At 40.5% G+C, this 26741-nt stretch overlaps 1 protein-coding gene across 1 annotated transcript in view; it reads left to right on the forward strand.

Moving 5' to 3' along the window:
• Positions 1-1204: 1204 nt before the first annotated feature.
• PDZD8 (PDZ domain containing 8) overlaps positions 1205-26741 on the forward strand; it is a 53105-nt gene continuing 27568 nt past the window's right edge. The window contains exons 1-3 of the mRNA XM_063163127.1: positions 1205-2148; positions 18575-18697; positions 22733-22835. Coding sequence (XP_063019197.1) covers positions 1241-2148; positions 18575-18697; positions 22733-22835 — 1134 coding nt within the window. The 5' untranslated portion in view covers positions 1205-1240. The remainder of the gene's footprint in view (positions 2149-18574; positions 18698-22732; positions 22836-26741) is intronic.

Raw genomic sequence — 26741 nt, forward strand, 5'->3', positions numbered from 1 at the left:
CACAGGACAGCAGCGGCCTCACACACATCAGAGGATGAAATATCATGCAAAGCTCTCGGCTTTCTTTTCTTCAGGCTCCTTTGCTCCACAGGCTTGGTAGGGCTTTTTTACCTCATGCACTCAAATGACGACTTTTAAGCACAAGTAGATAGCTGGATGGGACGGAAACAGATTTATATCTCATCACCAATAATAGCAGAGCTGGATAAAATGTCATCTAGGCAAGGTTTTGGGGTTGTTTTTTTTTTGAATGTGCTAAAAGTATCTCTCATCAGAGGAAACACGGAGGTTTCTAGGAAGTCACACAACGCCCACGAAAACAGACTTTATGTCATCGCCCCTCTCCGGAGCAATTTCACCGAAGCAATCCCCACCCACCCGCCGATTTTTGAAGATGCTCCATGTCCTTTTTCTGTCACCGCCCCTCGCTGCTCCTCAGGCGCCCAAGTGCCACGGACACCGGTCACCTTCCCACGGGCGGCGCGTCCCCCTGCCCGCACCGCCACACGGGGCACGGCCACACCGGGCACCGCCACACCGGGAGCGCGCTCTTAGCGGGTGTCGGGACTTGCCCGCGGAGCAAATCAGGGGAGCGCGCACCGGGGGCTGTCTCGGGAGCGCGCCCGGGCACAGGGACTTGGGACGGTGCGCCGGGAGCGAGTACGAGGAGCGCGCCCCGGGAGAGGATTCCCCGGGAGCGCGCCCTGAGAACGGGGCTCGGGAGCGATTTTGGGGAGCGCGCCCTGGGAGAGGAGTCCCTGGAAGTGTTCCCAGGGAGCGCGCCTTGAGCACGGGTCTCGGGAGCGAGCTTGGGGAGCGCGCCCTGAGAACGGGTCTGGGGAGCGAGTCTGGGCAGCGCGCCCCGGGCCGTCTCTCGGGAGCGCGCGCCGCCCCTCACGGCCGCGGGTGACCCCTCCGCGCGCGCGCGCCCGCCCCGCTCCGCCCACGCACCCCTCCCTCCCGCGCACGCGCCCGCCGCGCCGTGACGCCACAGCGGCGCCCGGCGACATGACGTCACCCTCTAGGCCCGCCAATCGGAGCGCGAGGAGGGCGAGGCCGGCGCCGCTGGTTGGCTGCCGGCGCCGCCCCGCCCCGCCCCGCGGCCGGCGGCGGGGGGGACCCGGATGAGGCGGCCCCTGGCGGCCGCGGCCGTTAAACGCCGGCGGGGCGCGGGCGCGACCCCCGCGATGGCGGCGGCGCGGTGAGGGCGGCGCGCCCGGGGCAGCGCGGAGGCCCGAGGATGCCGCTGCTCTACGTGATCCTGCTCTCGGCGCTGGCCGGCTGCTTCCTCACGCTCCTGGTGCAGCTCCTGCTCGTCTACAGGAGGAAGCCGGAGCCCCCCGGGGCGGACGGAGCCTACGGCGGCATCGTCTACTCCCGCGTGGCGGCCGAGCACGGCCTCAGGGAATACCTGCAGGGCGCGGAGCCGGCCGGCGGCCCGGCGTCCGCGGAGCCAGCCCCCAGCCCGGCCCCGGCCTCCGCGCCCGCCGCCGCCCCGGGCCCCGATCCCGGCCCCAAGCAGCAGCACCAGCACCAGCAGCCACCACAGCAGCAGCAGCCGGAGCCCCCTCCAGCCCCCTCCTCCCGCGAGGAGACGTGCCACTTCCTCAATGCCATCTTCCTCTTCCTCTTCAGGGAGCTCAGGGACACTGCCCTGGTCAGAGACTGGGTCATCAAGAAGATCAAGGTGGAGTTCGAGGAGCTGCTCCAGGCCAAGATGACAGGGAAGGTGCTGGAGGGGCTCAGCCTCAGGGAGGTCTCTCTCGGCGATGTCCTGCCTGTCTTCAAGTCCGTGAAGCTGATCCGGCCGGTGGCCTGCAATGAGGAGGGCTGTCCCGAGGAGCTGGCCTTTGAGGTAGACCTGGAATACAATGGTGGCTTCCACCTGGCCATCGATGCCGACCTGGTGTTCGGCAAGTCGGCCTACCTGTTCGTGAAGATCTCCCGGGTGATGGGGAGGCTGAAGCTGGTCTTCACACGCCTGCCCTTCACTCACTGGTCCTTCTCTTTTATGGACGACCCCGTGATTGTCTTTGAGGTGAAGTCTCAGTTTGAAGGGAGGCCCATGCCTCAGCTCACCTCCATCATAGTGAACCAGTTCAAGAAAGTGATTAAGCGCAAGCACACCTTACCCAATTATAAAATCAGGTGAGTTGGCCTGCGTCCTCAGCGTTATTTGGGTGCTGTGCAGCTGAGTTGCTGTTTTGCTCTTAATGGGTGCTTAGCACGGTACATTGCTCCTCTGCTGGCAGGAGCTCTCCTGAAAGGAAGGCTCATTTTCCATTTATGACAGGTGAAGAAGCCTTGCACAGTGGGGTTGTTCCATGCCCTCCTCTGGGTGTAACTAAGTGGCAGAATCAATACGTATGAAAAGTTTGGGGGTCTTGTCAGGTGTGTGACGATAGGAGCACGAAGTCCCTCTTTGGAGGATGGCTCCATGGAGAGTGTGTGCATTTGGGGTGTCCTCCCAAGCTCCTGCCCTTGGTGTGAGCCACCAGGGCAAGGCTTGTGGCTGCTGCTTACCTCTAGAGGTGAGGTGATTGTTGCTTAATGTCAGAAAGGGTAGAGTTCTCTGTGTAAGGAATATTTTTGAGATCCCATGATATAGGCAGTCTGCTTCTTTTCTGGTCTGCTGAATTCCCTCAGTAAATTTTGGAGGAAGTCTGAAAGTTGGTAAGAGAACTATCACCACTGCTGTGGGAACTAAACCTTCTGGGTTTTTGATTTTTTTTTTGTTGGGTATTGTAGTAGCTTTCCTTTACAAATGCACACATTGCAGCGCAGACTGCATTCTGTAGTGAATATAATGAAATATGCCCTGATACTTCTGTAGCAGAAGTGGCAAGAGACATGTTCACTTTGTTTCTATCCCATGATAATGATATTGAGTGTCTTACCACTGCTCAGGTACTGTGTTTCCTTTCTGGTGTGTCTCACCAGTCTCAGGGCACCACGTTTCCTTTCTCTTTTGTTTGTTCTTTTGAGCTTTTCTTATCTGTTAAGTAAGGATTTTAGGTTTGTTTACAGCATTCCTCTGCAATAAGCCTTTTCCCTGAAATTCGTGAGAGATGAGCAACTGAAAATGCCTGTTTGAGTTTTGAAGTGTAATTAGCTTTGTAGTGGTGTAATTTCTGAAGACTTTTCAGCTGCTTCCCCTGCAATTGAATGTATAAGTGCTCTCATGAAAGTGGATTTTTAAAATATCCAAGATTTGGATAGCCCTGACAGAGCAATAAGTTTTTTTGAGTAATGTAGTGGCTCTTTCAAGTTTTGAGGTGCTGAACTGTGCAGAGGAGAGCAATCCCTGGCCAGCAGGGAAGCTGTCACGGCAGGTTTGCTTCCATCCTGTTGCTGTTTTGGAAAGGGTGAAGCTGCAAAGTGGAGAGGAGCCCGAAGGAGAGGTTGGGATTGCACAGTCGTGGTGCAGAGTCAGCACTCCCAGCACACCCAGACAGAACAAATGAACTTTGCACTCCAGACAAGTTTTTAGGGTTCCTGTGCAACCTGTGGTGGGTGATGTGCTCCCCCCCTCCAGCAGATGAGGACAGACATCTTCAGTTTGCCTCTGAGAGATGCAGAGGACAGTGAGGTGTTCTCCTCCTTTAGTTGGAGACAGTCAATTTTTCACGTGTTTCTCAAATTTTCTGCCCCCATAAAGAATGAATGAGGCATGTGTGAGGGACTGGAGGGGCAAATGAAGAAGCAGAGTGCAGAGCCTGAAACAGAAATGAGAAGTGTGATGATAGAAGGTAACTGACACTCAGAATGATATATGAAGCATAAATAATTCTAAAACTAAGAAGAATTAACAGTTAACTTAAAATGTTCTCTGTGGTTGAAGGAGTTGGGAATCTCTGAATGCTTCAGAGGAAAAAGCAATATCATAGCTGATTTTCCCACTGGACAGTGGGCTGGCAGCCTGCTGTCCAACCCTGCTTGGTGCTTCTGACCTTTACATTTTATCCCAATCATTCCAATGGTATCATTCCAATCCCCCCGTTGTGAAGGGGACACCAAGGCTCAATGCACATGAATGGAATTGTCCTCAGGGAGGAGGGTTGGCTCCTTGGTGTCCCAGCTGTCCACACCGTGGCATTTGCAGCTTCAGGTGGGAGCCTTGAGCTGTCCACAGGGTGCCCAGGGTTTTCTGGAGCACAGACTAAAACTACAAATTCTTCCTCAGCGTGTCCAGGCTGGGTTTGGGCAGGTGAATCCCCACTCTTGGTACGAGCTGGGCAGTAGCAGTGCACTCTGAGGTGGTGGCACAGCTGAGAGTTCAGGTGTCACTGCAAGCTGGTTTGGGAAATCGAGCCCCTTGCTGATAAGATGCAAAAGTGGGGCTTTAAATTGTAAGATTACATTGGATTTGGGATTATGGTATGCTAATATATTGCTTAGCAAAGAATATCCAGGAGAAAGTCAGGAGTTTCACAGCTGCTTAATAATAACCTCTTACCTTACCTAAAGCTGAAAAGTTTCTCATCTACATGAAATGTGATTATTCTCTCCCATTTTTTCCCTATTGCCCACATGTCCTTAAGTACATAGTATTTGCTTCCATGTGTAGTTCAAAACCTTTTTGATGTCTCCCTGCTCTTGCTCAAGTAACTTTGTAAATAAAACTTTGGATAACAGCGATTGCAACTTTGTAAACAAAGGTACTTGGAGTGTGAGGAGTTCTCTCTTTATGGGGCCAAAAAGGGGCACTTTGCTACTCAGTTGGCTTCCACATTGACGATCACAAAAGAGTTTTATCTTGCTTCAAGGTGTTAATTAGTATATAAAAATATGCTATTTTCCTTGTCTTTTGTGTTAGGCAACTTCTAGAGGTTGTTACTGAGTGGTGAACGGCGTACAAAGAGAACTTTTGCCAGTGGTTGATTTTGAACACGTTATAACTCAGTTTGTGTTACAGATCCTGGCCTCCTCTGTTGTTTAGTTACAAAATACTGTATTTAAAAATACATATATTCATATGTGCACTGTCTGTTACTAAAGCCAAATTACTGCTCAAGTACTTTGTATTCTTTCCAGTTAGGTACAAAATTTATGCAGCACAGCAGTGCTGAGTATTTTCTATCATCCACTTCTACAGGCTTTGTGTGATCTGCAGAACTGTACCTTGAAAGCAGGAAAAGGCATCTTGCATTCCTGCTGCACTCCTCAGAGTCTAGGGAGAGGCAGTGAAGCCTAGTTTTAGTGCATTTAAAGTTTGTCTAGCATTTTATGCACATTTTTCTCCATAAAAGCAATTGTCTACTAATTGAAAAAGAAGGGTTGTGCTTTATGTATAAACTAATAAGTAGTAATTTGTGTTTTACTCTAATATCATGTAATCACTTTTCTCTGTCTCTTTAATAAATGTGTTTGTGTCTGGCAAAACCCCCTGTTCTGTAGCTGCTCTGCTATTGAATGGGAATTGCTGTCTTGTGTAGTAGATTTGAGGAAATCCCTGGATGTAAGGCTGTGGGTAAAATCCAGTGACTGTAGGCTAGGTTTGTTTTTTTTGGGGTTGTTTCGTTTTTTTTGGTCATAATTGATAAAGGATTTATGCAATTCTGTTGATAATAGCAATAGTTAAATGTTTGTATTTAATGTTAATGTATTTGCTGCTTTATTATAGAAATGCAAACAGCTTTTTCTGCAAACATTTTGGTATGTCAGAGCAGTGTCTTGTTCAGATGTGGGGAAAACCTAATACAACCTTGTTTTCATGTAGATTTCTTTTGATAGACCAGGGCAATGAATGCTATCAGCACAAAGTGGAGTTTATCTTGTAACCTGAGTCCAGCTTTGGGTTTGTCATTGTGTGCGCTCCAACAGTTCTTTAATGCTGTGGACACTGTTCATGGGGGTTTTAACTTTATCATGTCCCTTTAGCAGTGGCTATTAAGGTGGTTAATAGGATTTAGGGGCACAGAGTAGGGGCTGTTTCAGATGTCTGGCTCCTTGCTTGATGGTGCTGCTGCAGTGCTCGTGGGTTCATCTGTGTTAGCTCTCTAATGAGCTCTACCTTGCTCATTAACCTTTTATTAAGTTGCTTATGGTGACAGCCTTGCTGTGCCCTCTCTCACCTCTGGCTTATCAGTACACTGATTATGCTGTGGCCAGCATGTTCTTAATACTTGGGTGTATTTTTGCTCTTTTGCACAGCTCTTGATCTTGCTTTTAGATTTTGGAGAGGTTTGGGTGTCAGGTTGTTTCTAGGCAATAAAAATACACTTTGCCCTAACAAAGATCCAAAGCCTGTTGTGTATGTGTAAAGTGCTTCTTCTGCCAGATTTTAACTTCCTGCTGTTTCTTAAGCAAAAACCTGACAGGTTTTCTTTTTCATGGATTAAACATCTCACAAGTTCATTCATTCTAGGCAGACCAGGTGTTGGTTAAGCAATAGGTCAGTTCTGTATATTTTAGGAATGTTTGGATCATATTCCAATATAGGAACACTTTGTTTCTTGGTTTGTTACATTAAAAAACCCAACTATTTTGTATTGATGCTGGTCTGCTTTGAGAAAATCTGTTTGCTTTGTTTTAATGCATGCTACCACTGAGGGGAATAACTTTCTTTTCTTTGTAAGTATTCTCATAAAGCATTGCTTCTACCATTTCTGTATTGGATGTTTAGAGGACCTCCTCTGGCCACTGTCAACATGAATTATCCTTAGAACTGATCATTTGCAATATATTTAGTCATGTTAAATAGTTTTATGCTTTATTTGGAAGCTGAGGCTATATTGAATTTCTCTGGGAAGAACAATTAAACAAGCCTATTTTTATTTACCATTATAGAATGCAATTTGAGAGTTACATAGTAGTTTCTTATTTTTGGCAAAACTTAAGCCTAGAAGTAATTTAAATAGATATTGATTTGAAATGTGTTTTACAATAGAAATTACTTCATAATGAGGAAATTGAGGTATTGGAAAAAGTATAAAATAAAAAAAAAGCATGTATTATTCATATGATGAGGCAGGAGTACCAGAAATAATCAGATTTTGGGACTGTGATCGTGTCTGTGCTTCAGAGACCTTTCTCTGTAGCTGCTGCAAAGGGAGGGTTTTTCTTTTTGAGTGGATTTCCACAGCAGTTGATAGGAATCTCTCTAGTTAAATCTGTAAGACACCCCTGTTTGAAGTTCTCATTCCTGCTGCTGCTGATGGGAAAGAAGGCTGGTTTGTTTGTGGTTCTGTTTATTGGGGTTTTTAATGCCATGCCTGTTTTAGGTACAAAAATAATCTACTGTACAAAAGCATTAAAACCCTGCAGGAGTCCTTTTCTGAGTCCTTTTCTGCTCTGCAATTTGATGGTAAAGCAGCACTGTGATTTTCAGGTGTCCCAGAGACACTGCCCTGAATGATGGCAGCACAGACTGTTCTGCTCATGGCAAAGGGGAGATAATTGCACTCAGTGGATCTGTCAGTCTCTAGTCAGTAGTTCCATGCTTGGAAGATCATCTTAATACTGGACAAGCAGCTTTGCTTTGTCTTACAGGAATTGGATAAATGGGTCTGTAGGCAACCTGACACACAGCAAATACAACTAAACCTCAGAACAGCAAATAATGATTTCCTTTTTTTTTTCTTTTTAAGGATGCTACATGTAGAAGGAAGATTTTGGTACTGCAGAGCTTTTTACTGGTTTTGTTTTTGTTTTTTTTTTTTTTTTTGGGAGGGCTCCATCTCAGGCTTACGTAATTTCTGGAGGGTCACTAAGTACCAGTTTCTTCAGAGTGTAAGAAATTATATGGTACAATGGCTGTATGTAAGTCTTATGTAGCTAGCAAGTTCAAATCCTTTGGTTCTAAGGGTTTTGAAACATTTTTAGTCATCTTCCCCAGCTCCAGCACTTCGTGAGTTTTCACTCTGGAAAGACTGAATTCTGAAAGAATGCCAGTTTGAAGCTTGTTCATGGTAAAGTCAGAAGTAATGAGTGCCCAGCTACATACCAGGCATTTCCCAGCACACAGGTGGCATTCTTTGCAGCTTAGGAGTGAGCCTTTTTCTGTGGTTAGTCAACAAATCCTGCATTTTCTATTCTTACCTCCAAGGGTGAGGAACTAACACATCACTGATTTGAGATGGATTAGTGAAAAAACTGCGAGACAGAGGTGTGGGGCAAAGAGAAAATGTCAGTTGGAGGGAGTGATGGATGAAGGTACAGGATAAAGGAATGTTTTGATCATTAGCATCTGCCTTTGCTGCAGATGGAAATCCAAAAGGCATAATTGGTCTGACATGAAAACAGGACCTCCTTCAGCTTTTCTTACTTATTTTCATGTACAGTATATAAACCACTGTAGAATAATAATGTAAAGAAAATTACCTCATTTAATCCTTTGCTGGTTTGTGTTAGAAGTCACTTGATCTTAGTCCTGCAGTGAACTTTCATGTGGATAGTGAATAAAGACTGAAAAATCTGCTGAGATTTATTTAGTACTTGGAGTTTTGCATGCACCAGCATTGAGACCACATTTCTGTTCATCTGGACTCTGCCCTTGAACTGATCATGCTGCTCAGTGAGCACAAATATGGATCTTTTTATTCAGTTGTCCTCATTTGTGTTGCTTTCAATGCATTTAAATAAATATTAAATAAGCAGTAGTAGTGTTTGTTTTTTTAAGGGTAACTTATTTCAAAATATAGATCATATAGGAGTTAATCACTTCACTGAGCTGTGGGCACCTAAGGAGTGTGAGGATGGTAAGGAGTGTGAGGATGGTAAGGAATGTGAGGATGGTAAGAAATGTGAGGATGGTGAGAAATGTGTGGGCAGTTTCTGAGCCTGTCTGCTGGAGCAGGGAGGTGTGCTCAGGCTCTGGAATTGGGCTGTTCTCAGCCACCTTCTACAAGCTATATTATGATTTTTAGACTCTGTAATAGACAGTATGATTAGTGTCCCCCACTTGTCACGTGTAACTGAGCACTGGGTTTTCCTGAAGGAGATTAATTCAAGGAAAAGGACACAGAATTTGCCTGTGAATATCTGTAGCTAATACTCCTCTCAGTAGTTCATTGGGTGTAAAAATGTAGGAGGCTTTTTTGTCAAACCTATTTCTATGTATTAAATGCATGAAACAGTTAATCTTTTATTCAAATGGCACTTGATGAGAAAGCCCTTAAAAGCAGCCTGGGTGAGCACAGTGGGTTTTAGTGGGGTAGAACAGTTCAGTGCTGGTGAAGCTCAGCCTCAAGCTGCTGCATTCACTGTTGGAGCTGATCCTTCCATGCTGTGGCTTTCTGTGGGAAGCTGCTTATTCTGCATTCCTGCAGGGATGGCCTAAAGTCACCCAGTGTGCTCCTGGGTTTGCACTTCATGTTCACACTTGTTTGATTTGAAACTGTTGCAACATTTGGGTATTCTTGATATTATTTTTTTTTTTTAGAGTATAGTAAAAGACTTAAAATATAACACTTCTAGGATTAATAAGCTTTATTTTCTTAACTGAGTATGGAGAGGAATTAGCAACTCACATAGGTAGGTTACATGAATAGATAATTTGTGTCCCCCCAGTCTGTTAAAATCCCTGAATTGTGGAACTACAGAAAACTTTGTGTGGTGATCTCAAACCATCCTTTCACTAGAAAACAAGCAATGATCCAATGATGATGAAGATTCCTACACCTGCCCAAAGCCATTTGGGTACCTCTGATTCCCTAAGCACACCCTACCTTGTGGAGCCCTGCCTGAGTTCAGTCCCCTCAGGACTTTCCTGTAGGACCCAGCTGGGGGCTGGCAGGGTTTTGGACCCGTCTGTGGCCAAACACAGCTCTGCAAACTGCCAGGAGATGCTGGGTATAGCAGAGAATAAAAGAAAGAGGGGGAAAACCTTAAATTTTGTGAGGTAAAAAACGCACAGAAATTACGTTCAACCCTGAGCTAGGCTCTAGAGAGCTACCTGGTTTGATTTTTTAATTTTTTTTTTCCCTAGTAGCTGCTCTAATTCTATTTAACCTTAAAGCTACTGAGTACAACTTCCCTTCATAACATCTAAATTCTGCTGTTTGGTGCTGCTGGAGCTCAGCAGAACGGGCTGTGAGCAGCAGTGTCCCCTCCATTAAAGCTCTTCCATGAGGAATTCTACTACACCAGCACACTTCACCCATTTTTGAAGGCTTCCCAGATGCCATAAAGCTCTGTCTGAAATGGAGTGTATTACAATGATCAGCCACTGATAATTAATCAGACTGTTACACACACTCAAAGGCAGTAATTAATTGCCAGATATGATGAGCATAAAATTTAATTAGGATAATCACTTGGGAATTAATTTTTTGGCAGTTTTTTTGTTGCTCTGGCTGAAAAACTTACAGGGACACTTTGAGATGTAAATTCAAGTCATTATTTCTTACTTTGTCTTTTAGAAATTATCTGATGATTTCTAATGGAAATCAACGCTCACATACTTTGTTCCTGACTTTCTTTACTGAGACTGATGCTGAGCAGGATATTTTCCTGCATCAGTGTCAATGGCAACATTGCTATGAAAAATGCTCACTCGGAAGGAAATGTGTACAAATATTAAAATTCACTTTTGTAATGGCATTAAGTCCAAGATTGTGGTGTTTGCCAGTGAAATGAAGAAATACTGGTAGTAACTACTACCACATGTGTAAAATGCTTTAAATTATACTTAAACCTGTGAAAAATAACCTGTCACATAAGTTTTATGTGTGGTATCTTAAAGGTAACCCATTGAGTAGTAAAATTTAAAATGGACTTTTTAATGAATGTCACTTGTGTAGTAAATGATTTAAACCATTCTTGTTTGCCTGAACTGAAAAAGGAGGAGTAAAAATGGAAGATCCCAGTCTGGTGGTGACATGGCACCAGGGTTCCTGGTGGTGTTTAGATCACCTCTGAATGATCTGGCTTGGTGAATAGTTCCTAAGTAATTAACCAGAGGAAATTACTCCAAAAACTTCGACAGTTGTGTGGTTTTTGTTGGTTTGGTGTTTTTTTAAAGAATAACCATATACTTGCTAACAAAACTTGATGCAGTGTGGTAGAAGAAACAAAACAAGCCTAATGTTTCCAAGCAAAGAGTGAATTAGAAAGGGAGGTGGGGTGGGAACAGCAGTGTTAGGCAGTGGTATTGTTCTAAAACAATTCTGCAAAAACTCAGATGGTTTTTCTATTCCTCTGTTCCTCTGAATGAAGGGCAAATTAGAGAAAGTGTCCAAATTCATCATGTGAGCAGCTGCTTCTATCAAATGTAATCACAAGTTGTAATGTGCCATGAGTGCTGCAGGATTGGGAAAGCGCAGGAATCCTTCCTGTTAATTAACCTGCCAAACCCTTCCTGTGTTTGATTGTCATCAGTGGTGCCACAGGTCATGTCCAGACTGAGCTTCTGTGCTACTTGATCCTGTTTACCCTGTGGCTCTAGAAATAAACTGCTGTGACTTGCCTGGGCTGTTGGCTTTGCTTGGGGACAGCTGGCAAATGGCCATGGTGTGTCCCTGGGTCTGTTTGTGCCCTCCCCAGCCCTGCAGCCCCTGAGCTCTGCCAGCCAGCTTCAGAGTCAGCTCGGCTTTGAAAATGCTCCTGCTGGGCCTGAGCTCTCAGGCTGTGAATTGGAGCATCTTCTGTCTTGTCAGAAGTGACTTGATAAATGTCGATTGAGGAGAAGCTTCTGCAGTTTGAGCATTTCTAGAACTTACTGGAGGAGTGAGGATAAACCTTGGGAAGCTCTTGCCTAGAATTTACAGCAGATACAAATATTTTTTCCCTTTTGGTTTACAGCTGTCAGGGACTGCTTTCAGCAGTGAGACATTGTTTTCTGGCTCAGCAGCCTGAGAGATTTTATGTCACTTTATTTCATATGGATGTGGGCTAGGGTTTGGAGCAGAGGATTAAAACTCTTCAGCTCAATGAGTGAGTGATGTTCAGAGCTCAGACCTCTCAGAAAATCCTCCTCTTTTTGCTGGAACCAGGATTGCAGACAGGTGATGTTTGTAGACTCGAGACTTCCTTATGGGAGAGCAGTCTGCTGAAGTGAGCAAAAGCAAATGTTTGCCTTACTCACTGGGAGCAACCTCTAAACCAGCTGGCTGAAGGCAGAGCTTTGGGGTGGCTTGGGTTTTATTTGCTTTTTTTATGTGTGTGCTTTTTATTTTTTGTTATTTTTTTTCCTGCTGCTTTTCCTTGAATGCTTAAAAGCTGGTTGCTAAACCACACCTACTTCTCTTTCAGCTCTATGTGAACATAAGCACATTCTGTGTTTTCTGTCCCATTTGGAGCAATGCCACAACAATTCAGGCTTTTTGGTTAGACAGGGAAAATTTGTCTTCATCCTGTCAGAATTACAGCAGGATTTTCATCCTTTAATTTGAATCAACAGAACCTGGAAACAGGGACCAGACGTTGACTACATTGAGTTAATAAAGCTGTTTCAGTATTTTTGCAATTTAGAATTTGGCAAGTATTCCTGAAATACTAAAGAATATGCACATGGTCAAGTTGAGCTGGTTTGTGGTGATTAGAAAGAAATTTTGGTTAGATTTTTTATTTACCTGTGGCTATTCCAATGCAAGCAGTAAAACCATATCATTGAGACTGTCCATGTTGTATTTGCAATTTCTGTCATATAAGCAAGAAAAAAATCTGTGATCTTTTTTGAAGAAGCTACTAGACTGTTTGCATTTCTTCTTTTGTTTGTTCTTGGGAAGTCAAGAACAAATTGAAGTTTGGGAAGTGTCTTGTCTCAAATGCATGATTCAAGATATACCTCAGAACTACTGAGAAGAAAGAAAACTATTTTAAGAATCTGGAAATGTGTGAAGTTTCTTTGAAGAAAAAAAAAAGACTAGTAAAATCTTTTTTTTTTTTTTTCTTTTGAGGTCTTGGTTTAAAAAAAAGGGACTGTTCATCTATTGGGACCTTGTGTGTATGAGCCTCCTACATGTGTGTGGCAGAATATCCTGTAAGACAGTGGGTGGATTGCTAGATCTGATTTGCAGTTTACCATAAAACTTAATAGAAAAAAAAAAAAAACATCTTATTGCAGTGGTTTTTTTCAGGCTGCTTGTAAGCCAGATTTTCATGGCTGTGAATAAAGCTGAAATCTTATTTGTTATAGAAATCTACCTTAAATTGAATTGTTCAATCCCTGAGTGTAAATACTGATAGAGTTCAGCAGCAGCATAATTTCTTGAGAAATTAATGGAAGCTGGAGAATTTCTTTTGTAAAATCTATAACAAAATCTATAGAGAAACCATTACTGCTACTATTTTTTTTGTTCAAAATAAAGATAAACCTCATTTTTATATCTTCAGTGTGAAGAATGATATAAGCTGTTTACATTATAATACCTGACAAGTGTAAATGTTAGCTGATAAGCGCTTCTAAAATCTTATTAAGGTGATCATGTAATTTTAGGAGCGGATTGTAATATTTTAGAATTTTTGTAGAAGTAAAACTTCATCTTAAATTACATGCAGTGTAAGAATAGAGGACTTCTTTATGTTTTAAAATATCTGCTCTCAATCCCTCTTTGAAGTTTACATGCTTTACTAGTGCCTGACTTGTGTTTCTGTGACTCAGGTGAAAAACACAATCTGAAAATGACTCAATTCTTAGAGTCATTTTTAGATTGTATTTTGTTGCATAATTCTGTTGCATAATTAGTTAAACATTTTGATTAATCCTCAAACTGAAAATAAATTCAGCAGTTATTCTTTCAACAGTATTTTAGGTAAAAGAAGCTTCACATACAGTAGCACTTGCAAAATTGAAATCTAAATACAGTCTCTCTTTGGATTGTGATAGAATTTTGCTTAACATTCAAGATGAAAATAAAGACTTGCAATGCATTCAGAGTTGCTTTATGCTGAAGATGTTTGCATTTTTGGTTGGCTGATTCTTCTGAGGTTCAGTTAGTGTAACTTCAAAACTCCCAAACTTGAAAATGTTTTATCTTTATGTCAATAGAGTAGTGCTGGGATTCATATCATTCAGGTGTTTAATGTGGTCTGAAACTGATAGTCAGTAATTTTAAATACTGTTTTAGATACCAAATTTCCTTTTTAAAACAGAGAATAAGTTAAAACTTCTCCTATAACTTATTTTAGAAAAATATTCTCACTTTTTAACAAAAGCTCTACAAAATCCCACCTTCTCATGCCCTTGGCAATGAAACCATAAGACTTTCTACTTCTCCAAGTAGAAGATGGAATACTGACAGCTTTTGAATTTTGTTTCTGGCTCTGTTTAGCTCTGAACAATTGTTGGTTTTTTTACTGTGATTCTGGATATTCTTAACTGAAGCAATGAGCAGACACAGGAGCATATGGTTATCATACCAGATAAATCAAATTTTTTTTATTTCTCAATAGATTTCCTGATGCAAGTAAAAATATCATTAAATAGGTACTGAGGTGAGCAGTTCATTTGGGGATTAGGTTAATTAAACTAAGGTATGAAAGACTTCCTTCCTCTTTTCTGTTAAAAGTTGGCTAAAGGACCACAAAACAACCATCACAGAATGGTGAATTTAAATTAAAGGGAATGTAGGTCAGACATCTTTAAAATGAAATCCCCAGATCAGACTTGTTCCAAGTGGATGAGTTCTGCCTCCCAGAGAGAATTCTGCCATTGCGGGGCTGGAAGCACTCGAAGGGAAGGGAAGGGAAGAAGCTTGGTGTGCTTGGGGTTTTTCTGGATACACTTTTGATGCAGACTTTGAGGGAGGTGCTGCTGAGAGGGAATGAGTCACTGAAGAGGGAATGAGCACTGAAGTGACTCTGAAGTCTGGCATGGAGGGAGTGCAGGAGTCCTTCACGCCAAGGAGACGCTGCCTGCAGTGCCTGGAAACATTTTTGCTGTGCTTTGTGTATGGAAGAGCTTAGTGTTGTGCTATTTTAGTGTCTACCTTTAATCCTATATATTAATTCACTAACTTTATCTTAATTACCTTCAGTATAATCATCTGACTAATTCCTCATGTGAGGGAAGAATTTTTACTGTTTATATCTTGCAATATTTGTTAAGGAACGCTCACTGTGCTACTGCTTCTTTTAAATATTTTTTCTGTGGAGTTGAGATTTTTTCATTTGCTTAAATTTCACATGATTGATGAATATTCCTGTTCATATTAATGCTAAGTTTTAGCTAGCCTTTTCTTAAGACTGTGCTGTCTGAATTTCAGACCTTTGGACAAATGAGTTTTTGGAGGGACTCTGATAATTTAAAAAGTTGAAAAGGCATGATAAGCATTTCAAATAAAGCACTTTTGAAGCCTTTCTGCAGAGAGAGCACCCATTGCTGGCCTGCTGCAGTCCTGCCTCACAAGGAGAGGAGAGAGATGATGGCTCTGTAAGAAGGTTTTAAAAATTGGGGAAGTTCCCAGGGTTTTCCTTCCATGGGGAGAAAGATGGGAGAGCTGTGATGCCCGGCCTGTTGTGAGCATGGATTTCCTGTGGGTGATTTTACACCATGAGGGAATGGTCCCACCCTGGTACCAGCAGTCCCCATCTGGGTCTGTGTTAGCTCACCAATTCCCAGTGGGAAAGTCTTTCCCAATAAATAGTGTTGTTTTCTGCTTAAATATTCTGACAACTATTCAATTCCCTAGTTTGTAATTGAAATCTACAGGAAGTAGTAATTTGTCCAATGTTTAATTTTGGAAATGCACAAACTCTCAACAAAATTAAATTAAATAAAACAAAATTAAATAGATAAGTGCTATGATATAAATTTGGAAGGCTCCAGAGCAGCACTAAAACATTAAAAATGCATTTAATGTGAGATATTCAGCTCTTTGTACGTTGCTAGTGCCAATGGAAATAGGTGATGTGTTCCTTTTTTTTTTTTTTGGCTAATGATTTTGCAAATTAGTTGTGATAAGAATGTGAACATAAGTGCTTCTTGGAAATTAAACATGGTGTTGAGACTGCCTTTTAATCCTGTATTTGTAGAAAATTTCAGTAGTACTGCACCAAGTCCCCCAAGCACTGCTAAGTGTTTTATATATTCATGTATATAACTGTATTGGTATTTTAGAATTAATTCCTCTTTAATTCATTGTTGTATAAATTTTTAAAAGGATTTTGAGACTAGAAATCAAAATTACAATAAACATTGTCTTAACCTAGCAAGGAAAATAGCTTTTTCTGGGGATTGTTTCATTATTCTGTGCTGCAGCAAAGGCTTGCAGTGTGTGTTGTACCAACACTTTGTTCTGAAGTCACTTGAGGATGATGTTTTTAGTTTGAATGTGTAGGTGGATATGTCTGCATCCTTACTGGAATGTTTCAGTGTTATTTTGCTTTCCTGTTCTTACTTTTAGGATATAAAATAGGTTTGTCCAAGTTCGAGTTCTTGTAGATGTCCTGCAGGATGTGTGAATACATCATCCTGTGAAAGACCTTCAAAATGCCAACACTTTTAGGCATGGTATTTGCAGAAATTGGGAGAGCTGATGGTAACCTAATGAATCCCCTTCCTTTGCCTTTTTTCCCTGCCAGAAATCTTGTTTCACTGAAGCTCAGAATGGTTGTTGTTAGTTTGATGCTCCCATGGATAACTATCTTTATAATAGATTTGGGAGAAGGACTACTGGCAGTTGCTGGTACTAACTGAAAAGCAGTTTATTAGTGCTTAAAAATCCTCAAACCTGCAAGTACCTATTCACTCAAAACTTATTATTGTTTTCCAGTGTGCTTGCCTAACTCATCCTTTTCTGCCTAACAAAATCTGAGCTAAGTCTGTATTTTGAGGGGATAAAATCATTCCTAACTGGAGCAGGGTACCTTTGCTTGTAATTGAAGTGAGAAACGTGGGGTGGGTCTGGGCAGGAGGTGATCAGGCCCTGAACTGGGATGGAGTTTTGCAGAATTGAAGCAGTGGGGTCATCTTGGTGGTTTTTTCCCTACCATTATGATGCTTGCTATTACTTTAGTAATTCAAGACCTATAAGGGAGGATTATGAATAAACTACCAGATCAGTCAGTACTTGAACAAAGCTTATTTTGAGTTAGTTATTTTTGTTATGCTCATAAACATAAACCATAGCCAGAGTGATTTAATAGCCTCATAATTTTCATGCACAAGACCTTTAAAAAAATATTTAAAAGTGAGTATTTTTATGCGACATATTTCAAAATAGTTTTCTTTATGAAGGAGTTAATGAGGGAGAAACTTGGAACCAAATTAAAGTTAGAAGTTGAATTGGATTTCAGGAGAATAGCTGGAGTGTTGAGTTGTGTTTATTCACAAAGAGAACAAAAGAAATTACTTTCTCATGGCTCTGTATGAGGCTGTTGCTCGCACAGAACCGAAGTGTCTGGAATCAGAGCATGGAGCTGCCTCCCAAAGTGTGTGCTGACAGTTAAAGGATGCTTAATTATTTATTGGAGTTTCTGAAAGTCTTCAGTTCAGCTCCATGTGACTGTTTCCTGAACATATTGTGATCTCCGAATGTGACAAGCAGATGCCTCTGATGGTTGAGCGAACAGTGCTTATGAAAGAAAGAGTTCTTTCTCATGAAATGGCAGAGCCATCCTGCAGCCTCTGCTGCTCCTTTCCTGCTGTTTGTGACTCTCCACACAAATACTTGCTGGGGGGCTGCAGCAGTGACAGAGGATGGCAACCAAGGCACAAGGCAGTGCTGGGAAATGGGAGCAATAAATGAAGACAGAAAGAAGGAATGCCCTCTAAGAGTTTTTTTGGTTTTTTTTTTCAAAAACTTCAGCACAGATGCTGTGAGATCACTCTTTGTGCAGGGTTGTGGCCCTTGCTGTTGGGATTTTCTGTGTGTGTCAGCCATGTGATGGGGCTGCAGCTGTGCAGCCTCTCCCCCTCCTTCCCTCCCTCAGATCAGGGCTGTGTCCTACACCGGAGCACTATCACTTAAAAACCAAATTGGTATTTATAACTCAGCATTTTCTAATCAAAGAGACAGAATTATGTGGTAAGATAGATGGTGTTTTGCACAGTTATCTTGAACATGAACTGCTTTTCCTGTGAATCACACACTGCAGTGAGGGAAATAAAGCTCAAGGGCAAATGTTTAGAATACCTGTATCTTTATTTTTATTCAAGAGGGCTGGCTAAGAAGAGCCACTTAAAGTTTTTTACAAAGTGAGAGAAGAATCAATCTGTGTAACTAAAGTGAACTGTTCACTAGGGTGCACCAACAGTACTGTCATAAAAAGTTTAAGCTTTAGGGTCATAGCACATTTTCATCTTTCTTTGTTGTGATGTTTATGCAGAAAAACTTAAAGACCTGCTAAGATATTTACTGCAGTAGGACTCTTGTGTTAAGTCATGTTTGCAATTGTAAAAATACAATGTGATTTTTACCAGCTTCCAACTTCTTAAAAATTATCTCTGCTAGTAAATGTAATTCAGTCTATTCCTGTGAAGCATTTTTTGTCTGTATTTTTCAGTCTGCTGCATTCAAAAAGCTTCAGTAGCTCCTACTCATTCATTTTGACCAATGAATACATAGGAATGGCAGTATTTCTCTTTTTAAAGAGTGTTAAAGATTCATTACTGTCCTGTTACCTTTTCTATATTTTTGTGTGTTCATGCTGTTTAATGTGAATTAAGAGAAGTTTCTTCTGTATTTTTCAGGTTCAAGCCATTTTTTCCATGTCAGCTATTGCCAACTGATGAATTTGAAGATCGAGACCTCTGTATACAGGATTTTCTGTTGATAGAAGGTCGCCTGAGGATCACATTAATTGAATGTACAAGGTATATTTTGGTATATTTTTGTGCACTTTTGCTTATTCTTGACTAAGCAAGGACCTGTGTTTCCTAAGTTTGTAGTAATTATTGTTGTAGGGCAGTTCTGATTTGCAAAGTGGCAACTTTGGTGTTATGATTGCACTCTAACCACAACCTGTACTTTGCTTGAAGTAAAAATGAACAAATCAAAGTTGCAATTACTTTCTTGAGGCACTTTGGGTTTGTGTGGGGGCAAGCCTTTGCCTTTCTGAATTTTGCCTGGTTACAAGCTCTGTGCCTCCTCTTATTTGCTTGGTTTGCTTTTCTGCCACACCAAATTATGGGTCTCTTTCCAGGACAATATAAATGTTGTAATTATATTACTGTGTTATGTAACCAAAGGGAAATAATGGTTTCACTCAGTCTTACTTAGATAAATCCAAATCACTTTTATAAGGCATTATTTACTGTCTTGGTCTTGAGTAAACAATGGAAAGAAATAAAATCTATTTCCTCCATTCATTGAAGAGAATATTATTCTCTTCAAAGCTGGAATAAAGGTGTGTGGGCTCTTGGTTTGTTGGGGGTTTTTTGTCAGGCTCTTGGTTTATGTTAGATCTTATCCAAGTAGTGCTAAGGCTTTGATGTAGTCATGTGCAGTTCTACTCTTTATGAACTAAACTGCTCTGCAGAAAGACTCTTTTTTAACCTGTTCTTTCATTGCTTGCATTCCCATACCAAATTCTCTTTGCACTTTTTTTTTTCTGTAGCACTGAACAACACTGTACAACATTTGAGCTGTATTTGCTGTACTAATGTGGTGGTCAGGATTTCCTGAAGATATTCTTTTGCTTCTAAGGGTTCTGTGGTGGCAGCAGGGGTTATGTTTTTTGTGATAAAATTCCTGCTTACCTGTCTGCCTCTCTTTGTGGTGGTTTCTGTGGATGATCCCAGGATGCTGAATAACTCTGCATTCCTTGGCCACCAGGAGCATTTCCCCTTTGACTGCACTGAGTAAGAAAACTCTCATCACTTTTCATAACAATTCTCCAATTTCAGCCCAGTGATACATTTGTTTTTATCATGAGGGCCAAAATGACCACCTTGCACTGTGATCAGTTGTTCTTGGTTTGGGAAGTAATCTTTAAAAGTTGTCTTTCCTGAATCTGAAACACTGAGCAGCACCAACTCTTGAGTTTCTTTGCACTGAGAGCTCAGATTGCTCAGTCTGACATCATTGTGAGCTCTCAGTGATTTCAGCTGTCTCAGATGCTTATCAGATGGCTGGGAGAGGATGCAGTTGCTGGTTTGTCAGGTCTGACATAATCCAAGTGTTTTATGCAGCTTGGAATTTTTCAACACACACTTGGAAATTGTCTCAGCAGACACTTCTCAGGCAAGATGCCTGACTGCTGGACCCACAGTAATTCCTCAGATCTTCCAGTTGTCCATTCTTTTTTTGAACTAAACAGCTACAACTGCTGCCCATAGAGTCCCTCAGTGAGTAAACACTCTTGTTTGATTTGCATCTGAAGATATTGATGAGGTACAAAGAGAAACAGAGAATTTTGGTAGTGAAAGAAGAAATATACACTACATACAGTGATCAAATTTCCCTTTTTCCTCAGCCCTCTGTGAGTGGTGTGAGTTTGGCTGGGCCAATTCCCAGTGCAGCACTGGGTGCTGACATCCAGGGCTTTCCACTTATATCTGCCATAGGAACCTGAACATTTTTCATCCTCTCATTCTCGTTCCAGAATGAAGGATCACTTTAATTTCTGTATGGTTTTCAGTTTTGCTCAGTGCCCCAGAAGGTTTTATATTTTCTCAGTAGATGATCTCTGACTTCTCTACAGAATTTGGAAGTAGAATTCTTCCATCTAGTCAGGTAACAGAATTCTGCTGCTTCTCTCATTTAAGTCTGGACATCAGTGGTGAACCTATAGTTGTAAAATGTTTAGCAAACTTTTTCTGTATTATAGATGACTTGTTTAATTAAATTATACTCTTCACATGACCAAGTACTTGCACTTTTCACACTTCTTTTCTAATTGCAGGCTTGACCATAGCAATTTTCTGCTGTCATGCTGTTGAAAGAAAAACTAAATTTGTTAAAAATTAATGAAAGGTTGGGAACTTTGGTGTAAAGAAATAATAAGGAATATATCTTGCAAATCTTTATCTGACCTGCACAAAAAACTGAAGTTTTCAAAAAATGCAATGCCCTCAAAGAACTGAATTGTTGCAAAAATGCTGTTTTCTGTCATTATCTTAAAACTTTGAAGAAAAAGGGAAAAACAAAGCAACACTGTTAAATTTTGGCTTTATTTCTTTTTAATCAGGAAACACTCTGAAAAAAGTAACAAAGGTAATAAACTCTGATTTTATTAGGCAAGAATACACTTCCAAAATTGTGCCATAAAGTGGGCACTTCTCAATCTGTAGGATATAGATTTAATGTTTAGTAATATATAAAAATGTCAGTCTTTATTTGCAGCTGTCTTACAGGATAAATCTTCTTTCTTTGCATATTAATGGAGATACTGTTCAAACAAAAAATTTCTTAGTGTAGCAGAAGTTACAATTTTGCCTTTGTCTTTCTGAAATTGGAAATTGAGCTCCAAACTCCAGCAGAGTTTGAGCTCCTAAGAGCTCTTTAAAATTTAAATGTGTGGTTTGGCTGCCCTGTGGTGTTTGTTCACCTGACACCAGGTTTGCTGTTAACCTGCTGTAAGGTGAAATCTCAACATGCCTCTTGGTTTTGCTTGTGGCTTGGCTAAAAATTGTTCTAGTCCTCTTTTGAGCTGTCTCATGTGCTTGTTTTTCTATCCAGTACAGCAAAATAGCTCCTGGGCTGATATTTTAGAGGAGGGCAGTAAGTGCCCCTGAAACATTTCCCAAGAGTGGGTCTATGTGAGCAAAAGCAAACTTGAGAGCTGTCACAGTCAGAGAGGTGTTTACCCTCGGGTTGTCTTAATTTTACCAGTTCTGATCATTGGTGAAAGTTGTCTTCAATAACTTTACTTAATTTGCAAAGGATGTTTACTACAAATCTCCACATCTGAAAGATGAGACTTTTTGATTGTAAATATTTAACCTAGAAACATTATTTAGCAGTGTCAAGATAAACTGAGAAAATTGATGTTTTTCTGACAGCTTGTGTCTGTATCATCTAAGGAGTTGTATAACACATCACAATCACAAATAAGATACTTGGGATGAAAGCTTAGAAATTGTTCTTGTAAAATGTGTATAGAAAGTTTAGGGGAGATTTAAAATCTAACAGCCCTTTTGAATGAGTAAGGTTTGTTTGAATTTTTATATTCCAAAATATTTATCTGCTTCCAGCTACTGTGAGATAAGTTATGAACAACCTGATTGCTGTTCTATAGCCTAAAGTTTATAGTCTGGGTTGTTTTGTTTTGTTTTTTTCAAGTACTAATATCTGTCTGAAAAGCTTTATAGCCTTCTGCAATAGGGTATCATGCATGAAGAACTACTCTGTTATAAATGTTACAACAATCATAGATAAGAGGATCCCAGTTTAGTGAAATACAAATATAAGCAGTAGTAAACTGACTTTAATCTACAGTAGCACTCTCTTAAACCAACAAGAGCTTCACTTTGTGATGTTTAGGATTAAAGTGGAAGACTCTGGTTGCTCTTCCTAAAATAAAACAAAAGCCCTTTATGGGAAAAAGCCAATTGAACACTTTATTTAAAAACAAACCAACAACTCCCCTCCCCAAAAAAAAAAAAAAAAAAAAAAAAAAAAAAAAAAGAAAAAAGAAAAAAAGAACAGCACTGTAGGAAAAAAGTCAACCCAAAAAAACTCCCTAGCTAAAAATTCTGTTATATTTTACGCTTTTGGAGTTCTTCCACTAGAGGGTGGCAGTGTCTTTCCTTTGGTGTAAGGCTGTGCCTGTGCAATCTGTTTTCTCTGGACTTCTGTGTATACACATTGGTAATAATCATGTATAGATGAAGAATAGGGAATTTAATGTGATATCTGGGATGCATGTAATGGTATTACAGTTCTTACCATAGGCTTTTCTATTTCAGGTTGCTGGTGTTTGGATCCTATGAAAGAGAAACAAATGTTCATTGCACACTGGAGCTGAGCAATAATGTTTGGGAAGAAAAATCAAGAAGTTCTATTAAAACGGTAAAAAAAAAAGGGTGTCATCTTTGCATATTGCACTTTGCCTTCTGCACTTGATACATGGTCTAGAAAGTGTCTTTAGGTAATCAAATGGGTGACAGACCAGAAAAAACCAAACCCAAACAATAGCAGACCAGTTATTTACTTTTAAGTCCACTGACAAATTACCACGTATGGATAACATCGTGCTCAGTTCTCACAGCTGTGCTTGAAACTGTACCTGGTTTGAATATTCTGCCCGCTGTCCAGCTGCATTAAAACAAATAGTGGAAAAATATTCATTTTATAGTCCTGTTATATTTGGGTGGGGCAGTGTTTAGAAAGCAGTGAGTAAGATTCACCTCTCTTTGCCTGGCCAGTGTTTTAAAGTTGTGTTTTACTAATTATTGCACTTGATAACAGGAATTTAGCAGCATACAGCCTGCAGATTGCCTGCCTTTTTTTTTTTGTGAGGGTGAGATTGACCTTTTTCTATTTCTTCAAAGAAGAGGTGTGATGTATGAAACAGCCTTTCAGTTTTACATTAGAGGGGTATTGTGTTAGTAATCAAATTAAATTGGGCTTGTGCTGAGCATTAAGTAGTGTGCTTATTGAAGAAAACCCCCCAAAGCTTTAACAAGACTGTGTGTTAACAGTTGGTTTCATGTAAAGAAATCACTGGAACAAAAATCCTTGCCCTGAATTTTACTCTCTGCTGAGTGCCACTAACTTAAGCCTTTGCCTTTGTTACCTCTGACTGGAGTTGTGTTTGAAGACCAGCATTAATTTCCACTGGAGCAGCAAGAATGCAGAATTTCAACATCTTATTCAGTTTTCCACCATTGAATTCCACTTTGCATTGGGTCTAAAATCCTTGTAACAAATGTTGTGATCCTTGTTTTCAGCTTATGTATATTATGTTTTGCCAAAAGGGGAGTATGGCTGAGCAGCAGCTGTGTCTGCAAACATGCACAGATCTGCAGGGTTGGTGCTCTGGCAGTGAAGGTGGCAATGCATTGATTTACCAGTGCACTCCTCTAGACAAATTAGCGTGTGATTATTTTTACAGCACATTCTTTTACACAGAGGAAAGGAAAAACGCTCTGCAGACCCTGTGGCACTGATGTGTTTGTGACAGCAGATGGCAGTAGGAGTAAAGGAGTGAGGGTGGAATGGCTTCTTCTAAAACTATGCAAAAGTACTCCCGGGGAGGCTCTCAAAATCTCATCTACTGTGTCAGTATCTAAAGTGAAATGGCAGATTTTTAAATGAAATGGCAGCTTTTAAAAATGTCCTAAGTTTTTGGAAATCTGGCCCTCAATGTACAGAGGGTTTTCTGTGCATCTGTGGTGCTGTCCTTCATTCAGTGGGTTCAAACACTGCCAGAGCAGAGACTCCTCAGTTTGGGTTGCTGCATCTTGAGCTCAGCTGGCACTGGAGAATTCACTGTGCCCAAGCACCTTGAATTTGAGGATTCTGGAATGGTTTAAAGCTCCTGCTTTTGAAATCTCAGTATGGGACAATATTGAAACTGAAAGTTCGCAACTTGCAGAACTATTTTTTATTCAACAGATGTAGCAAAGTCATGTAAGTATCTTTTTTTTTTTTTAGGAAATCTGGTTAAATTTGCAAGCTAAGTTACAAAATGTTAAGACATCTCACTGAGTGGTAAGAGTATTTTCCAAGATACTCAACAAAATAGGAAGTGTTGCTTACACATCTAGCACTGGAACTTAGTTATTTTCAGAAATATTTACTGTTTGAGTAGTTAAATAGTAAGTGTTATTTTTCCAAACAAAAAGTTTGCTTCTAGCCTTAATTGTGATTATTAGCACTATTGCAATATTAACTATGAAGCAGCTGATGGCAATACTTTAAATCTTTTTAATATTAAATCCTTATTGTAATGATCAAATTTGCAATACTTACTCAAGATGAAGTTAGAATGAATAACAATTTCAGAAACTACAAAAGAGAAATAGCAGAAAAGTTAAAGGTAAATTCTGCTTTAAAAACTCCAATTTATACAAGCCTCACAAAGGCATGACAATACATCCCCTGATTCAGACTATGTTCTACAATATTCCTGAGGAAAATTCTCATAACTTTCTATACTTCCTGACATTTTCATTCTTTTTATTGTGTTAGTAGTAGTGATAAAAGATTAGACAGGTTTAATACTTTGTAATGAATTTTGGCAAGACTTTAATCTGATCCCAGAATTTATGGAACATTAGTAGATGTCACAATTGATTTTGAAAAAAGATGCTGTGTTATTGAATATATCTGGAGCATTATTGAAGTGTCTGTTACAATACAAAGGTGTCTCAGGCTTATGTTTGTCAAATCTGAAACAGGAGTAAGACTTCAGAGAGTGATTTGGCACATTCCCATGTGAAACATGTAAACATCTTTAAATACCTTAATTAGCAGTACATGCTGCTGGTATTAAGGTTAATGAGTGCATTGCTATGTAAAAGTGATGTATGGTGAGGATGCAGTAATTAGCATTAGCAGCATTGGACTGGCAGACAGGTGTTCTGTGGTTAAATAATGAGATATCTCTGAATAATGAAATACATGATTGTAGATATCAAGTGGAGGCTGTGTCATAACTGTGGATGGGTGTGTCCACTGGACTGCAAGTCAGCAGTACCAGGTTGATTTCTACAAACAAAAAGAATTGTTCTATTTTTCTTGGAGCACATCTGTTCAGTGAACCCTGTGCCCTTTCTACCCTTGGTGAGACTCTTTACAGTACCAGCACTTCCTGTGTAGTGTTGTGAAAGAACAGCATGATTTTTCAGCAAAAATCAGAATTTCTTTATTTATAAAAGGAAAATAGAGTCTGCTTTCTGTACAACTGGCAGCAGGATGGACATGGAGATGAAGTATGAGTAGCAGAGACCAGAGGTAGCTTTGTAAGTACCCTGTGCATTGACTGCTCTGTATTTGCTGGTGCTTTTCTCTGGATCCACCTCTGTAGAGAAGAATGACTCAAGAGTGCAGTTGTATTGAAGGGAGAATCTTGTCTCTTATGAACTGCTCTGCAAATCTTTGTAGTCATGTTTCTTTTATCTACATACTGATTTTTCTGATAAGGATTAAGTAGTTTTCTAGAAGTTGTAGAAACTATTGCAAGGAGTTTGATATCTTCTGATAATCTTATACATATGTAAACTGTAAATGGTTTGTGCTTTTTATTGGTTGTAAGAATCCAAAGTAATGTGGAGAGGTTCTCCACTGCATACCAAAAATATCTGTTCCAAATTTTCTCTTAAGGTCTTTTTTTATAGAAATTCAGGAGCACAAGGGAACCATTATTGATCATGAAATAAGTTACATAACCCAAGAAAAATTTGAGGAAACACCTTTAAACTCTGGTGTCAGCTATGTTGTCTGAGGTGGTACTGCAGGAATAGCCATGGGTTCCTATTTCTCCTATTTCTTATTTCTACAGGCAGTAAGTCTTTTTATTGTTGGTAGTTTTTCATTATGATTTTTTTGAAATCCCTTCTATAAATATTAACTTTGGCAATACTGAAACTGGATTTCATATTCTGCAAAGTAAAAATTTGTGCTTTTTATTGGCTGTAAGAATCTGAAGTAATGTGGAGAGGTTCTCCACTCCACACCAAAAATATATCTGTTCCAAATTTTCTCTTAAAGTCTTTTTTTACAGAAATTCAGGAGCCCAAGAGAACCATTATTGATCATGATATAAGTTACATAACCCAAGAAAAATTTTAGGGAGCACCTTTAAACTCCAGTGTCAACTATGTTGTCTGAGGTGGTACTGTAAGAATAGCCATGGGTTCTTATTTCTCCACAATTTCTTATTTCTACAGGCAGTAAGTCTTGGGGCTTCTTTATTGTTGGTAGGGTTTTTCATTAAAATTTTTTTGAAATCCCTTCTATAAATATTAACTT

Source organism: Melospiza melodia, chromosome 9, assembly GCF_035770615.1.
Source record: "Melospiza melodia melodia isolate bMelMel2 chromosome 9, bMelMel2.pri, whole genome shotgun sequence".
Classification (NCBI taxonomy): domain Eukaryota; kingdom Metazoa; phylum Chordata; class Aves; order Passeriformes; family Passerellidae; genus Melospiza; species Melospiza melodia.